The sequence below is a fragment of the Bufo gargarizans genome, chromosome 1 (assembly GCF_014858855.1).
Source record: "Bufo gargarizans isolate SCDJY-AF-19 chromosome 1, ASM1485885v1, whole genome shotgun sequence".
Taxonomy (NCBI): Eukaryota; Metazoa; Chordata; class Amphibia; order Anura; family Bufonidae; genus Bufo; species Bufo gargarizans.
This window is the reverse complement of record NC_058080.1, coordinates 250181941-250199281: the sequence shown is the minus strand read 5'-3', so window position 1 is coordinate 250199281 and position 17341 is coordinate 250181941. Positions and strand designations below refer to the sequence as shown.

The 17341-nt window shown below is 46.5% G+C and overlaps 1 protein-coding gene and 1 long non-coding RNA gene across 4 annotated transcripts in view; one reads left to right on the top strand and one right to left on the bottom strand.

Moving 5' to 3' along the window:
* Nucleotides 1-17341, bottom strand: part of LOC122924934 (sodium/hydrogen exchanger 9B2-like) — a 59357-nt gene that overhangs the window by 34564 nt on the left and 7452 nt on the right. For all 3 annotated transcript variants that reach the window (XR_006387464.1, XM_044276479.1, XM_044276472.1), the window contains exon 2: nt 13757-13890. Coding sequence is in view for 2 of the 3 variants with exons in the window: in XM_044276479.1 (XP_044132414.1) it covers nt 13757-13861 (105 nt within the window). In the remaining variant the exon portion in view is untranslated. The remainder of the gene's footprint in view (nt 1-13756; nt 13891-17341) is intronic.
* Nucleotides 1-17341, top strand: part of LOC122924950 — a 29415-nt gene that overhangs the window by 4880 nt on the left and 7194 nt on the right. Inside the window, exon 2 of the long non-coding RNA XR_006387466.1 lies at nt 9999-10206. This is a non-coding gene — a long non-coding RNA (uncharacterized LOC122924950). The remainder of the gene's footprint in view (nt 1-9998; nt 10207-17341) is intronic.

Below are 17341 nucleotides of genomic sequence, written 5' to 3'. Positions count from 1 at the left end.
TTCTTTCATTGACCAAAGGGTACCAACAATTTTGTCCACGTCTGTATGTATCAAGTCGTTTTTTTTTACACAATAAAAGCACAAGGGCTATGGGGACTGGATATTGCGGATGTGCTAGCGGCCATCTAGCAAACCATGTCCCCAGCTCTATAGATCAAATCCCTGTGACAGGTTCCCTTAAATCTTTTGGGCGTTCACAGCGCTGTAAAAATGTTTACTTTATGGGAAAATACAAATACGGTAATACCAAATTTATACAGTTTTTGTTATGCTTTACCTCTTTAAAAAATACAAGTTTGCTTTGTAATCTGTCGTTTTGTAATACTTTACCTCTGATCGTTTGACTACTTGTACAGAACACTTCCAATACTTCTGCACTGCAGTGTATTGCGAGTTTACCAACATACTATGACATCCCGATTGGGGGACAGCTCCAAAAATTCAAAGTTACCAGATCACAGAATTTATTATTATTACTCTTTATTTTAAAATGTCATTAAAGGATAAATGTCATTTTTTTTTATTTATTTGCTAGTTTATTAGAGCTAGGCATGTATACCTGAGTTTGTCTGTCAATGATTGTCAAAAGATCTGTAATTACCTTATAATACCAGCTTTCATTAATGTCTCCTGTCCCTTTCCACTGCTCCCTTAAAATACCGTTGCTATGGCTCATCTGCGGCCCTTCACACTGCATGCCTGCCTTAGGCTTCAGAGTGAGGAGGCGTGTCTCTCAGTAATCCAATCTGATTGGCTGGCAGGGAGCTGCTGGCTACAGCAAGCGTGTATGGGAAGTGAGGGAAAGCAGTTTTGGCCTCAGAGAACTGGCAGAGGAGCCATCTTGAGAAGATCCTCATAATGTAGGATTCAAAACAGCCACAATAGTTAATGTGATGCCGTACAAGGAATGGGCATCGCAGTGCGCATGCGCCGGCCAAAGGAATGAGTCCGCAAGCGCAGGATATCGGCAGAATAACAAGTTAGTAGAAATGCGGTCAGAGGGAAAGGATGGGCGGGCGGAGGGTAGGAAGGGGCGGGGGGGACGCAATGAAAAGGCTGAGCAAGCAGGGCACCTAAGAGAGTAACGCCGCCCCTGGGCACTTGCGAGCCCTCATTTGCATATCTTATAAAGATCGTTTTTGATGGTTCTATAAGTCCAGGATTGATGCCAGAGGTAACGTTTTTATTAACTGTAATCATGCTAGGGAGCTGTGGGAAGGGTTAAAAAAGTGAAATGCTGGTGACAGACTCACTTTAACCACATTGGTTTCTTTTTGTTCCTTAACCTTTTATTCCCATACAGTATGTACCTCTCACAATGAGATTTTAGGATGCTTTTAAAGATATCCCATTTTGTGGCTTTATTTTTATTTTTGAGGACTTTGTGCCAGTTAGTTACGCCTATGGCCTCTCTTAGTTGGCTAAATTTAGCTTTTTTGGAGTTTGGTAGAAACGCTCTTTCGAATGATAATTGGAAGGTTATTACTTTATGGTCACTATTTTCCAGGTGTCCCCCAACCTTCCCGTCTGTTGTTCTGTCGGGTCTATTGGTTAATACTAATTTCAGTATGGCCGTCCCTCTAGTCGGGTCCTGAACCAGTTGGGAGAGGTAATAGTCTTTGGTTATTGCCAAGAACCTGTTTCCTTTAGGAGATGTATAGCTTACATTTTCCCAGTCTATATCTGGGTAGTTGAAGTCCCCCATAATAACCACCTCATTATGATTTGCCGCCTTGTCAATCTCATTTAGTAGTAGATTTTCTGTGGACTCTGGTATATTAGGTGCTTTATAGTAAACTCCTATTAGTAGTTTATTATTGTTTTTAGCTCCATGTATATCTACCCACAGCTATTTTCCCTAGCCTGAGGTGATCCCGGGTGTGTGACAGCTGAGATCATTACTGGGGAATGAAGACCTCAGAATGTCAGTCAGGGTCAGAAAGCCTGGGAAGCTAGCTGGCCTGCTAGCTGTTGGACCCGATTCCCCTTGTGTGTGTACTGCACTCTATGGCCTCATGCACACGACCGTTGTTTCATTCTGTGTCCGTTGTTCAGTTTTTTCGTGATTTTCAGCGGACCCATTGACTTTCAATGGGTCTGTTGAAAGCTCGGCTAATGCACCGTTTGTCATCCGTGTCCGTGATCCGTGGTTCCAGTCCGTCAAAAAAATATAACCTGTCCTATTTTTTTTTCACGGAAAACGGTTTGCGGACCCATTCAAGTCAATGGGTCAGTGAAAAAACGCGGAGACACACAGGATTGTCCTCCGCGTCCATTTTTTTCCTATCATTTGCATGGCAAACTTGACTTAGACTTTTTTTTACTTTCCTTCATGTCTGGTGAGCCTCCAAAAATAAAGGAAGACACACGGAAACAAAAATGGAAACCGATCACGGAACAACGGAACCCCGTTTTGCGGAACGGAAGACAACAACGGTCGTGTGCATGAGGCCTATAGGTGAGACAGAGATTATTAGGCAGTGCCCAGACAGGCAGGAGTTAAGGCTGCTTTCACACTAGCGTTCGCTGGTCCGCTCGTGAGCTCCGTTTGAAGGAGCTCACGAGCGGACCCGAACGCAGCCGTCCAGCCCTGATGCAGTCTGAATGGAGGCGGATCCGCTCAGACTGCATCAGTCTGGCGGCGTTCAGCCTCCGCTCCGCTCGCCTCCGCACGGACAGGCGGACAGCTGAACGCTGCTTGCATCGTTCCTGGTGTCCGCCTGGCCGTGCGGAGGCGTGCGGATCCGTGCGGATCCGTCCAGACTTTCAATGTAAGTCAATGGGGACAGATCCGTTTGAAGATGCCACAATGTGGCTCAATCTTCAAGCGGATCCGTCCCCCATTGACTTTACATTGAAAGTCTGGACGGATCCGTACTAGGCTATTTTCACACTTAGCTGTTCTATGCTAAAAATAATGCAGACGGATCCGTACTGAACGGAGCCTCCGTCTGCATTATTATGAGCGGATCCGTTCAGAACGGATCCGCCCGAACGCTAGTGTGAAAGTAGCCTTATTTTGTGTTTGTTATATCAATGCCGTAGCTTCACCCCACCAAATAAAGTGATAATTTGAATGCCGTTTTGTTATGCCGAGTATCACTTTTTCACCTGCTGTCTCTGCTGAAGTCTGTCATTACCAACAGTACAGATCCCGACTATCTAGGGCTGCACGATATGGGAATTTTGTGCGATTGCGATTAGGGCCCTAAAAATTGCGATAGCGATATTTTAAGGGAATTGTGCTAGAGGTCTATTTGCTTGGATTTTCCCATATGAGCCGCTGACGCGACTGGGTATGACATAGTTATGGGGTGGATCTGTGGAGGACGCGCTGTTATGGGGTGGATCTGTGGAGGACGCGCTGTTATGGGGTGGATCTGTGGAGGACGCGCTGTTATGGGGTGGATCTGTGGAGGACGCGCTGTTATGGGGTGGATCTGTGGAGGACGCGCTGTTATGGGGTGGATCTGTGGAGGACGCGCTGTTATGGGGTGGATCTGTGGAGGACGCGCTGTTATGGGGTGGATCTGTGGAGGACGCGCTGTTATGGGGTGGATCTGTGGAGGACGCGCTGTTATGGGGTGGATCTGTGGAGGACGCGCTGTTATGGGGTGGATCTGTGGAGGACGCGCTGTTATGGGGTGGATCTGTGGAGGACGCGCTGTTATGGGGTGGATCTGTGGAGGACGCGCTGTTATGGGGTGGATCTGTGGAGGACGCGCTGTTATGGGGTGGATCTGTGGAGGACGCGCTGTTATGGGGTGGATCTGTGGAGGACGCGCTGTTATGGGGTGGATCTGTGGAGGACGCGCTGTTATGGGGTGGATCTGTGGAGGACGCGCTGTTATGGGGTGGATCTGTGGAGGACGCGCTGTTATGGGGTGGATCTGTGGAGGACACTGTTATGGGGGATCTGTGGAGGACACTGTTATGGGGGATCTGTGGAGGACACTGTTATGGGGGATGTATGCTATGACACATAGGGCCATAGCATACATCTTATGCTGATCCCCCTCATGGCTCTATGTGTCCTAAACTGCGCACATAACTGGATTTGTGTGTAAAGTATTTTACTAGTGTGTAAAACAAATCTCTCTCCTATTGATAACATGGCCAGCCTCTGTACTCACTGTCACTATGAATGCACTGCAGCGAGCTGGCCGGCCGGCGCGTGACTGACGTCACTTAGTAACGCTCCTCCCACTTCAGGAAGCAGGAGCGTTACAAAGTGACGTCAGTCACGCGCCGGCCGGCCAGCTCGCTGCAGTGCATTCATCGTGACAGTGAGTACAGAGGCTGGCCATGTTATCGATAGGAGAGAGAATGTTTCACACACTAGTAAAATACTTTACACACAAAGCCAGTTATGTGCGCGGGGCCCCTTCATATATAATTGCGCCATTTTCGGGTCGGCAAAATCACCATATCGCATTTGCCGATTATTGCGATTTGATTAATTTTGCGATATATCGTGCAGCCCTACTATCTATCTATCTGCCACTAGCCCCAACCCCTGCAACTGTAAACTATATACAGTATCTGCTGTATAAAAACTATTGTTATAGGAAGGGGATTAAATTTAAAAAAGTATTTTACTTGAAATTTGTACTATTATAAAGTGGGATAAACAGACTCCCTCCACTTTTTTTTTAACATTTTCCTGGGCACAAAAAAAAAAATACTAAAATAAAACTAACATGAAATATGTACAGTATCACCAAATAAAGGATGCAAATTATCTGAATAATAGAATTGAAAAAAGAAAAAAATGAGTTAGTGAATGTTCGCATATGTGGCAGCGGATCCAGTTCCGCCAGAGAGCAGCCTGCCGGATTTCACCAGATCCAGCACTGCTGGATTTTACAGGGTTTGGCTGGACAGAAACCATCTCATTCAATGTTTTTTGTCTGGCCGCCATTTGTGCCAGAACAGGCATCCCGCAGATGTGAACGTGCCCTCACTGCTTTTGGACTTGAATGTGCTAAAAAATTCAAAAACAAGTGTCATGTGCCTTAGGCCTCATGCACACAACCGTTATTCGGGTCTGCATGGGATGCGGACCCATTCACCTCAATGGGGCCGCAAAAGATGCGGACAGTACTCCATATGCCTTCCACATCCGTGGCTTCGTACCGTGGCCCCGCAAAAAAAAAATATACAAAAAAAATAGAACCTGTCCTATTCTGGTCTGTTTTGCAGACAAGAATAGGCTTTTATTTTATGGACAGCCCGCTCTGTTCTGCAAATTGTGGATCCGCAATTTGTAGACTGCAAAACACAGCTTGGTTGTGTGTATGTAGCCTTAGTAAGAAGATTATTCTGGAAAAGTGGCAAAGATGCAAATAAGCGGTATATATGAAACTGGCAGGTCGGAAGGTAATTAGAAAATTAACACAGACACTGGATGTGAATGACTGGTAAGAAAAGGTATTATGGACAGACGTTTAAGGCCTCATGCACGCGGCCGTATGTATTTTGCGGGCTGCAAAGAATACGGATGACATCCGTGTGCATTCCGTATTTTATGGTACGGAACAGCTGGCCCCTAATAGAACAGTACTATCTTTTTGTCCATAATGCGGACAATAATAGGACGTTCTATGTTTTTGCGGAATGGAAATACGGAAACTGAATGTTTTTTTGTGGACCCATTGAAATGAATTGTTCCGTATACGGTCCGCAAAATAAACTAAAAAAACGGAACGGACACGGAAAGAAAATACGTTCGTGTGCATGAGGCCTAAAGGAAATGTGGCAACAAAAATGTTATCTGCCAGTTAAAACCAGATAGTAGCACACATCTCTTTTTACTAATCTGGTTTTGTTTTCAGATTGTAGATTTTTTTATTCATTACCTGAACATGATTATGGGGCGGCCATCTTTCCTGAGCTGCTCCTATGGGTCATAGACAGGAGGGGGCTCATTAAGGGAGATTTATCAAAACTAGTGTAAGGGAACACTGGCTTAGTTGCCCGTAGCAACCAATCAGATTCCACTTTACATTTTTCAAAGCTCCTTTAGAAAGTGAAATGTGAGATCCGATTGGTTGCTATGGGCAACTAAGCCAGTTTCCCCTTTACACCAGTTTTGATAAATCTCCCCCACTGACTTCTGTGGGAGAGTTTCCTAACCATGATCTGTGGCCTGTGCAGAGGTCAGGAGGGTGTGAATGGTGATCTTCTAATGACACATTCCCTTTGTACCTATGACACTGGCTGACCTGTTCCATGTGCCCTTGGCAGCTGACGGCATCAGTGTTGGTCCCATGTTCACATGTGCCTGCATGATGTTTTAGTATATGTAAATGAGTCTCTAGGAGCAACAGGGGCGTTGCTATTACACCTTGAGGCTCTGCTCTTTCTGCAAATGCCGCACCCTCTCCACTTTGACAGGTCGAGCAGTGTGATGACATTTTCACTACCTGGCCCTGTCAATGAAAGTGCAGAGGGGGCGCAGCATTTGCAGAGATCAGAGCCTCTAGGTGTAACGGCAACGCCCCCGTTGCTCCTACAAGCTCATTTGCATGCAGCTTCCTGTATTATTATTTTTTTAAGGGGAATGTGTTACCTAGCATTTTTTCTGCCAGTTAAAACCAGATAGTGACACACATCCTTTTTTTCTCATCTGATTTTATTTTCTGATATCCTACTACTTGAATGCGATTATGGGGGGCAGCCATCTCGCAATCTGATTGGTTGCAATGGGTAACTAAGCCAGTTTTGCCTTTACACCAGTTTTACTAAATCTCCCTTGTCTATGGCCCATGTGGCTGCTGTAAAACACATCTCTAAATACTGTTAAGAACAGCTCAGACGAGAAGGCCTAATCACAGTCAAGTAGTAGGATATAAAAACCTACAATCAGAAAATAAATCAGATGAGAAAATAGGATGTGCGTCACCAGTGATGGTCAGTTCGCATTGTTCGCCAGCGAACACATGCAGGATGCCATCTTGACTCGCCCGTCCGGCGATAAACAGGTAAGCCCTTACCTTTGCCTGTGCCGGTCTGAAATCAAAATGCGGTCACCGGAGGCAGGCAGTTCCGAGAACAGCTGCAGAGGGCCATCGTCGGGTTGTTCTCGGAACTGCCTGCTCCCGCTGACCGCATTTGATTTCAGACCGGCTCGCGCCACAGGAAAGGGCTTACCTGCGCATCGCCGGACAGGTGAGTCAAGATTGCAGCCCGCATGTGTTCGCTGGCGAACAATGCGAACTGACCATCACTGTGTGTCACTATCTGGTTTTAAATGGCAGAAAAAATGCCAGGTGACACATTCCCCGTAGGCCTCTTGCACACAAACATTTTTTTTTTCCGTTTACGTTCCGTATATAGAACCATTCATTTCAATGGATCCGCAAAAAAAACTTTAAGTACTCCGTATGCCTTCTGTTTCTGTATTTCCGTTCAAAGATAGAACATGTCCTATTATTGTCAACATAACGGACAAGAATAGTACTGTTCCATCAGGGGCCAGCTGTTCCATAAAAAAAAACTGAATGCACACGGACGTCATCCATATGTTTTGCAGGTCTGTTTGCGGACCGCATAATACAGAAAAAGCCATACGGTCGTGTGCAAGAGGCCTTAAAGGGAGTCTGTCACCTCCATATGGCCATATACAGTGCTTACATGGCTCTGTAGCACACCTATACAGGATTGTAACGGCACCTTTGTTCTTTTCTTTAGACGTGAACAAGCAGTAAAAACGAAGTTTGATTCATATGCAAATGAGAACTCGCAAGTGCCCAGGGGCAGCGTTCAGTATGTAAGTGCCCAGGCTGCTCTGCCTTCTTTTCACTTTACTCCTCCCCAGTCTCTGCCTTTGCCCGCCCTCCAAGTCTCTTGCCTCATCGATAGGGCAAAGGCAGAGACTGGGGAGGAGTAAAGTGAAAAGAAGGCAGAGCAGCCTGGGCACTTACATACTGAACGCCGCCCCTGGGCACTTGCGAGTTCTCATTTGCATATGAATCAAACTTCGTTTTTACTGCTTGTTCAAGTCTAAAGAAAAGAACAAAGGCACTGTTACAATCCTGTATAGGTGTGCTACAGAGCCATGTAAGCGCTGTATATGGCCATATGGAGGTGACAGACTCCCTTTAAAAAATAAAATATTGGAAGCTGCAAATTGCCTTTGAAATTGCCCATCCAGGGGTTCCACGTCAGGCTTTATTCCTTATGTTACCACATGTGCATCTGCCAGACCAGAAAATGCCCTTTAACCCCTTAAGAACAAGGCCAATATTCATTTTTGCATTTTCGTTTATTCCTACCCAACTTCCAAGACCACAACAATTTTTTTGTCCACACAGTCATGAGGGCTTATTTTTTGCAGGACAAGTTGCATTTTTGGGGGTTTTGTGTTTATGTCGTTTGCGGCAATAACATTTATATAGTTCCTGTTATGTTTTACTAAAAAAATAAAATACCTTTAAAAAAATTGTTTGCATCACCTTACTCTGACAACCATAACTTTTTTTTTATATGTCTGTCTACAGAGCTGTGCAAGGGCTCATTATTTTGCAGGGCGAGATGTAATTTTTACCATTTTGGGGTACATACTTTTTGAACACTTTGTATTCCATTTTCTTTTTTTGGGGGCAACAAAAACCAGCAAATCGTCCATTTTTATTTACAGTACAGACCAAAAGTTTGGACACACCTTCTCATTCAAAGAGGTTTCTTTATTTTCAGGACTATAAAGGCATCAAAACTATGAATTAACACATGTGGAATTATATACATAACAAAAAAGTGTGAAACAACTGAAAATGTCATATTCTAGGTTCTTCAAAGTACCCACCTTTTGCTTTGATTACTGCTTTGCACACTCTTGGCATTCTCTTGATGAGCTTCAAGATGTAGTCACCTGAAATGGTCTTCCAACAGTCTTTAAGGAGTTCCCAGAGATGCTTAGCACTTGTTGGCCCTTTTGCCTTCACTCTGCGGTCCAGCTCACCCCAAACCATCTTGATTGGGTTCAGGTCCGGTGACTGTGGAGGCCAGGTCATCTGGCGCAGCACCCCATCACTCTCCTTCATGGTCAAATACCCCTTACTTTCAAAGTTTTCCCAGTTTTTCGGAAAGTAATGATGGCCACTCGTTTTTCTTTACTTAGCTTCTTTTTTCTTGCCATAATACAAATTCTAACAGTCTATTCAGTAGGACTATCAGCTGTGTATCCACCTGACTTCTCCACAACGCAACTGATGGTCCCAACCCCATTTATAAGGCAAGAAATCCCACTTATTACACCTGACAGGGCACACCTGTGAAGTGAAAACCATTTCAGGTGACTACCTCTTGAAGCTCATCAAGAGAATGCCAAGAGTGTGCAAAGCAGTAATCAAAGCAAAAGGTGGCTACTTTGAAGAACCTAGAATATAACATATTTTCAGTTGTTTCACACTTTTTTGTTATGTATATAATTCCACATGTGTTAATTCATAGTTGTGATGCCTTCAGTGTGAATCTACAATTTTCATAGTCATGAAAATAAAGAAAACTCTTTGAATGAGAAGGTGTGTCTAAACTTTTGGTCTGTACTGTATATGGTTATAGTTCTGACATTTTTGGACGCAGTGATACCCATTAGGTTTATTTTCTAATACAGTATGTAAGTGGCACTGGGTGATTGAATAGGTGCTTGTAGTAGTGCCCCCAACCTTAGTACGCCATACTATTGGTGAAGCTTCACGGTTCCTTAGCACTTTATATGTCTTACATTTCCCTTTCTTGATCCAACAGCAAAGGTGTCTGAAAAACGTCTTTATATGACGGAAATGTTACACATTGATACTTTGCCTGTATCTGAGCACAATGTAACCTTCTCAAACATTTGAAATCCTAAAGGAGTGCTGGAGTCTCTTATACTATATCTTATGCTGACGTGTTTATATAACGTAGGAGGGAGGTGATTTGTATTTTTTGTATTTGTTTTTCTTTAAAACTATAAAAAAAAATGTTCTACTGTACTTTTTTTTTTGTCCCTTTAGGGCAGCGATCCCCCACTCACGGGTTCATGGACCAGTACCATGCCATGGATCATCTGGCACCGGTTAGTGGGGAGCGCTGGAGTTAAACAGCCTACGAGGCAGTGCTGATATCATTGCAACCTCCTGTGCCAGGTCACAGACGACATGAGAATGTCATCACGCCGCCAGAGGCCGGGGACAGAAGAGGCCTGCATCGCAGACAGCGAAAGTGAGGTTTTTGGGTTTTTTTGTGGATGCTACAGGGGGCACCATTTGGAGGGGTGTCACATGCATTTTATATACAGAGGGCATTCATTGTAAACTGGACTTCTAAAGGGGGCACTATATTTAAAGAGGCCACTAAGGGGGAACACTATATTTAAAGAGGCCACTAAGGGGGAACACTATATTTAAAGAGGGCACTACTGGAGGGCATTATACGCGAAGGCGGCACTACTGGAGGGCATTATACGCGAAGGCGGCACTACTGGAGGGCATTATACGCGAAGGCGGCACTACTGGAGGGCATTATACGCGAAGGCGGCACTACTGGAGGGCATTATACGCGAAGGCGGCACTACTGGAGGGCATTATACGCGAAGGCGGCACTACTGGAGGGCATTATACGCGAAGGCGGCACTACTGGAGGGCATTATACGCGAAGGCGGCACTACTGGAGGGCATTATACGCGAAGGCGGCACTACTGGAGGGCATTATACGCGAAGGCGGCACTACTGGAGGGCATTATACGCGAAGGCGGCACTACTGGAGGGCATTATACGCGAAGGCGGCACTACTGGAGGGCATTATACGCGAAGGCGGCACTACTGGAGGGCATTATACGCGAAGGCGGCACTACTGGAGGGCATTATACGCGAAGGCGGCACTACTGGAGGGCATTATACGCGAAGGCGGCACTACTGGAGGGCATTATACGCGAAGGCGGCACTACTGGAGGGCATTATACGCGAAGGCGGCACTACTGGAGGGCATTATACGCGAAGGCGGCACTACTGGAGGGCATTATACGCGAAGGCGGCACTACTGGAGGGCATTATACGCGAAGGCGGCACTACTGGAGGGCATTATACGCGAAGGCGGCACTACTGGAGGGCATTATACGCGAAGGCGGCACTACTGGAGGGCATTATACGCGAAGGCGGCACTACTGGAGGGCATTATACGCGAAGGCGGCACTACTGGAGGGCATTATACGCGAAGGCGGCACTACTGGAGGGCATTATACGCGAAGGCGGCACTACTGGAGGGCCTTATACGCGAAGGCGGCACTACTGGAGGGCATTATACGCGAAGGCGGCACTACTGGAGGGCATTATACGCGAAGGCGGCACTACTGGAGGGCATTATACGCGAAGGCGGCACTACTGGAGGGCATTATACGCGAAGGCGGCACTACTGGAGGGCATTATACGCGAAGGCGGCACTACTGGAGGGCATTATACGCGAAGGCGGCACTACTGGAGGGCATTATACGCGAAGGCGGCACTACTGGAGGGCATTATACGCGAAGGCGGCACTACTGGAGGGCATTATACGCGAAGGCGGCACTACTGGAGGGCATTATACGCGAAGGCGGCACTACTGGAGGGCATTATACGCGAAGGCGGCACTACTGGAGGGCATTATACGCGAAGGCGGCACTACTGGAGGGCATTATACGCGAAGGCGGCACTACTGGAGGGCATTATACGCGAAGGCGGCACTACTGGAGGGCATTATACGCGAAGGCGGCACTACTGGAGGGCATTATACGCGAAGGCGGCACTACTGGAGGGCATTATACGCGAAGGCGGCACTACTGGAGGGCATTATACGCGAAGGCGGCACTACTGGAGGGCATTATACGCGAAGGCGGCACTACTGGAGGGCATTATACGCGAAGGCGGCACTACTGGAGGGCATTATACGCGAAGGCGGCACTACTGGAGGGCATTATACGCGAAGGCGGCACTACTGGAGGGCATTATACGCGAAGGCGGCACTACTGGAGGGCATTATACGCGAAGGCGGCACTACTGGAGGGCATTATACGCGAAGGCGGCACTACTGGAGGGCATTATACGCGAAGGCGGCACTACTGGAGGGCATTATACGCGAAGGCGGCACTACTGGAGGGCATTATACGCGAAGGCGGCACTACTGGAGGGCATTATACGCGAAGGCGGCACTACTGGAGGGCATTATACGCGAAGGCGGCACTACTGGAGGGCATTATACGCGAAGGCGGCACTACTGGAGGGCATTATACGCGAAGGCGGCACTACTGGAGGGCATTATACGCGAAGGCGGCACTACTGGAGGGCATTATACGCGAAGAAGGCACTACTGGAGGGCATATACGCGAAGAAGGCACTACTGGAGGGCATTATACGCGAAGAAGGCACTACTGGGAGGGCATTATACGCGAAGAAGGCACTACTGGAGGGCATTATACGCGAAGAAGGCACTACTGGAGGGCATTATACGCGAAGAAGGCACTACTGGAGGGCATTATACGCGAAGAAGGCACTACTGGAGGGCATTATACGTGAAGAGGGCACTACTGGAGGGCATTATACATAAAGAGGGCACTACTGGGGGCATTATACATAAAGAGGGCACTACTGGGAGGGCGGGCTTAAATTGCAAATTACTACTGGGTGGGACTGGGGCCTAAATAGGGATGATTAGTAAGTAGGGGCATAAAAGTAGGCATTATTACTACTTATATGTGTTCTGTGTCCAGTTATGCAGAAATAAGTTGTGGTCAGAAGAAAACTACAGTGATCTGTGTAGGACTGAGAAAAAAATAAAATAAAAATAATCGAGAACGTCTCCGGTCAGAGTACACCTCACCTGTGTGTCCCTGAGTGGGAGCGTAAATGGGATTAATGACTGGTCATGGTGTAGCGGTATATGCTTTTATTGTGTTTTGTTATGTTAGTGATCAACCATCACCCCCCCCCCCCCCCGGTCAGTGGGAAATATGTATTGCGTGAAACTGGTCTGAGCAATAGAATACTACTGCAGTCTATGAGATTCTGACAGGCTGCCTGTCAAGTCGTACCTTGAGCCCAGCTTCACAGGCAGCTTGCTATGACAGGCCTGTCATAGCAACCAATTGGAGCCTTGCAATTTTGCACAGAACGGAAGACAGGGGGAGCCCCCTCCCTCTGTTGAAGCCCACAGATGACGCCTGAGGGGTTAAATGACTGGGATCACAGTCATCTCCAATCCCGGTTACTGCCGATCTGTGTCTCCTGTATTATACGGCATGCACCGGGCTCGTATGAAGCAAGCTCAGTATGTGAGCCCGCTCCATACAACCCCTTTATGCTCATAACTTTAACCCCTTATGCCACCACAACATACACATAATTAGTCGATAATGTGAAAATACTGTTGCCATATAATAACCTTTGTAATTAATCACCATTCCCCCACTTTCCAAAAACAGAAGTATTGTGATGTGTTAATATATAAAATATGTAAAATATATAGTTTTATGAGTTTTATGAAATTTAAATAATAAGTTATGAAATAATACAAATAAAAAATAAGTTGTGACCATCAATACACTGACCACAATTTCAGGTCCATTTAATTGTAGTGAATTCAATTGTTTTGTATATATGAATTTGAAATGAGCAGAACTGAAGATGCACAACCAGTACAATGCAGACTGAGGGTATCCCAAGTCTATGAATATATCTACGCCTCTTCCACAACCCACACCAATCCTCCGGGACTACCGAGAACGGTGATGGCCCATAGCTACCTTATTCTGCTGTTCTGCGGCGTTGGAGTTTGTACGTGGCCGACCTTCAAGTGCAGGGTCTTTGTCTTGGCCTGTTTTCTTAATTTCATTGCACTGTTCCTCCATCTCCAGGAACCAGATGAGATCGATAAAGTCTGTAAAAATGACATCAACCTCAATAAAACATTGTGGTTACAATGCACCCTAAAGACATACCAATAAAAAAAGAAGAGACAGAAAGCCATCCATGGGGAGTACAGCTTACACCAAAACCTACATTCTAGACACCCACGGGTGCATGCATAAATTCACACAAGACTTCAAAGTCCATTTTGGGTAAGCTTACTACCCAGCTGGAGAAGGAAGGAGGGAGTAAGGACAATAGTGACTTTTCCTCCTGCAGCAGATGGGTTTTGGCCACCATTAGGATGTCCTATGCTCAGGATAGATCATCAGTATCTGATCGGTGGAGGTCCAACTCCCAACAAACCCACCGATCAGTTGTTGGAAGGGGGTGATACGCCCTGCCTATTCCTCAGCCTGTGCTGTCATGTCCATTGGTCACATGACCTTTCGGCAGCTTGATCGGGACTGAACTGCAATGCCAAGCATAGCTGTTATTCGAAGAGGCTGCTGGAGTTGGACCCCCACCGATCTGACACTGATGTCCTATCATGAGGAGATGTCATCAATGTTTACGTCCTGGAAAATCCTGTTAAAGCCTTTCTCTAGGATCCTTCTTAGGGCTTTAGGGCTCAGCGTATGTGTGGCATTGTAGCGTATGTGTGGACTCAGCGTATGTGTGGCAATTACCCGATACAATGGTCCTAAAGTTACAATATTAGTTGGTTCTGGGACAACCATTGTAACTTGAGTCCATAACTCTATGGGATTGGTTCCAAAGCCACAAAACGTCATTAGAGAAAATGATGATTTAAGAGAAACTTTCTATGATGAGAACAGGAGCTTCTTCAGGGTTCTGAAAAGTAAATAAAATGGTGCCCCCCTCACCTGACATCCAAAGGAGGAGCTCATCCTGGCACAGACAGAGGGCAGTATAGGGCATGGCTTACCTCATTGTACTGTAAAGAAGAGCTACTAGATAGCCAGTACGGGTGTTTTACCAGAGAAAAGGCTATATGGACTGGTTGGATCTGCTCCTTTCTGTGGCCAGACCCTCCCTGGCCCTATCAATCCAAGCAGCGAGGGTTGCAACAGGAGCAATGGTGAAGCCCTTATTGCACCAAGGGCATAGTTAGCATATTAAGAAAAAGTATCAGATAAAAGGGGGGAAAAAAAAAACTGAAGGTGAACTACAGCGATGTGGTTACGAATAGGGAGGTTGCCGGTGACAGATTCCCTTTAGTAAGCATGCCATGCTATCAGAGTATTTTTAGCTGAGGAGGAGCATATAATTCATGTATATAATACATAGGTCTAAATAATGTTAAGATGTTGCTATAGAGTCCTGTACATGGAACCAAATGGGGGCAAAATGGCTGTCCCTATATCTGGGACAATCTATTGCCTATTTGCCAACCCTCCTTGGTATTTCTGGAGTCTCCCTAAAAATGTAAGCCCTCTTAGATCCTAGCAGGACATATATAACATTGTACCAATCACAAAATGTGCTGCACCCGACTGGCCTAGCACGTACCCGATCATTTTATTCATCTGACCAGAGCAAGAATGCTCAGGCACATAGTGCTCTGGGGGGCAAGGGGGGCACACTTCCAAAGCCCAAGACCGCTTACCCTGCCAGGCGCCACCCAGTGAGAATCTCGCGCCGCTGCAGGACTCTTCCTCCTCACTTTAGCGCAGTGTGCCAAATGGTCTGGCTGCCCGCTCAAACCAACCAATAACAAAGCTCCTTGATGCAAGGAGTTTTGTTATTGGTCATTTCAGGCACAGGCAGCATCACTGCGCTGATGAAAGGCAGGGAAAAGTCTGAGGCTACTTTCACACTGGCGTTTTGGCTTTCCGTTTGTGAGATCCGTTCAGGGCTCTCACAAGCGGTCCAAAACGGATCAGGTTTGCCCTAATGCATTCTGATCCGCTCAGGATGCATTAGTTTGCCTCCGATCAGTCACCATTCCGCTCTGGAGGCAAACACCAAAATTGTGCCTGCAGCGTTTTGGTGTCCGTCTAATGAAACTGAGCCAAACGGGTCTGTCCTTACACACAATGTAAGTCAATGGGGACACAATAGAAAACGGATCCGTCCTCCATTGACTTTAAATGGTGTTCAAGACGGATCCGTCTTGGCGATGTTAAAGATAATACAAATGGGTCCATTCTGAACGGGTGCAGGCAGTTGTATTATCTGAACGGATCCATCTATGCAGATCAATGACGGATCCGCACCAAACACGAGTGTGAAAGTAGCCTTAGACTTTTTTGGAGGCGTCAAATCGCCAAAAACACGCGTCTATGCCGCTTGTACAGGCGTTATTGCGACCTCTGCATGCTACGTTTGCTGTAATACATACCACCCCTGCATGTACTGACGTCCTGGTGAGCCGGTGACAAGCTGAGGCAGAGCTGACGGGGGAGGGGGAAGCAGCCGCCTGAAGCAGATAAGGCAAGAGGTGTGTCTCAGACTACCTCACACTATGTAGTCACCGATCACAGCCCTCCATGAAGGAGCCCAGCGAAGGTGACGAACCATCGCCTATGGGTATTGACTAACTGAATCAGTCTCAGCCTTATCATCTGGCTTTATGTGACCTTTCATCTGGTGAGCGCACAGAACACCGCTCCCTTTTGTTAGTGGTGGCGTCCACTACGGAGCGCCCGTCTTTGTGATCTTTTCCATCAATCATGGCATAACCCTGGTAATTTAAACAGGGTTTCTGGGGTTTTAATACTGATGACCTTCCCTCGGGATCCTGTCCTGAGGATAATCCTGGAAAAGCCCTTTAAGAAGTAAATGTTCTATAGCCACAGGGAAAAGGCTCATTGTGCGCTGAAATAACTCCACAAATCTGGAAGCTATCGTGTCACAGACCATTTACATACTAGGCATCCAGAGCGATGGGTTGGGTCAGAGATAAACGTGTAGACACAGGTAAGCACTGTTTGCATTTCAGAACTATGCAAATAAGAATTAAAGGGAACGTCCAACTGAAAAGTAAAATGATGAAGCGAGGAAAAAAAGCCCACCATGTACCCGGTACCAAGAACACAATGACTACTTCTCTGCTGCCCAGCCCGTCTACCTCTTCAGGGTACACTCACACACAGCAGATATTTCTGCATCTGAATGGGACTGTTTCTGGGTATCCTCAAGCCCCAGTCAATAAATGGCAGAATTGCAGAAATCTCTCACACAAATCTGCATGTGAACACGCTCTAAGGGTCCATTTACACGTCCGCAAAATGGGTCCGCAATTTTGCGGAACAGATGCAGACCCATTTATTTTTAATAGGGCCAGAATGTGCTGTCCGCATCCGCATTTGCGGATCCGCACTTCCGCATCCGCAAAGAAATAGAACATGTCCTATTTTTGTCTGCAATTGCAGACAAGATTAGGCATTTTCTATTATAGTGACGGCGATGTGCGGTCCGCAAATTGCTTACGGACATGTGAATGGACCCTAAGACGT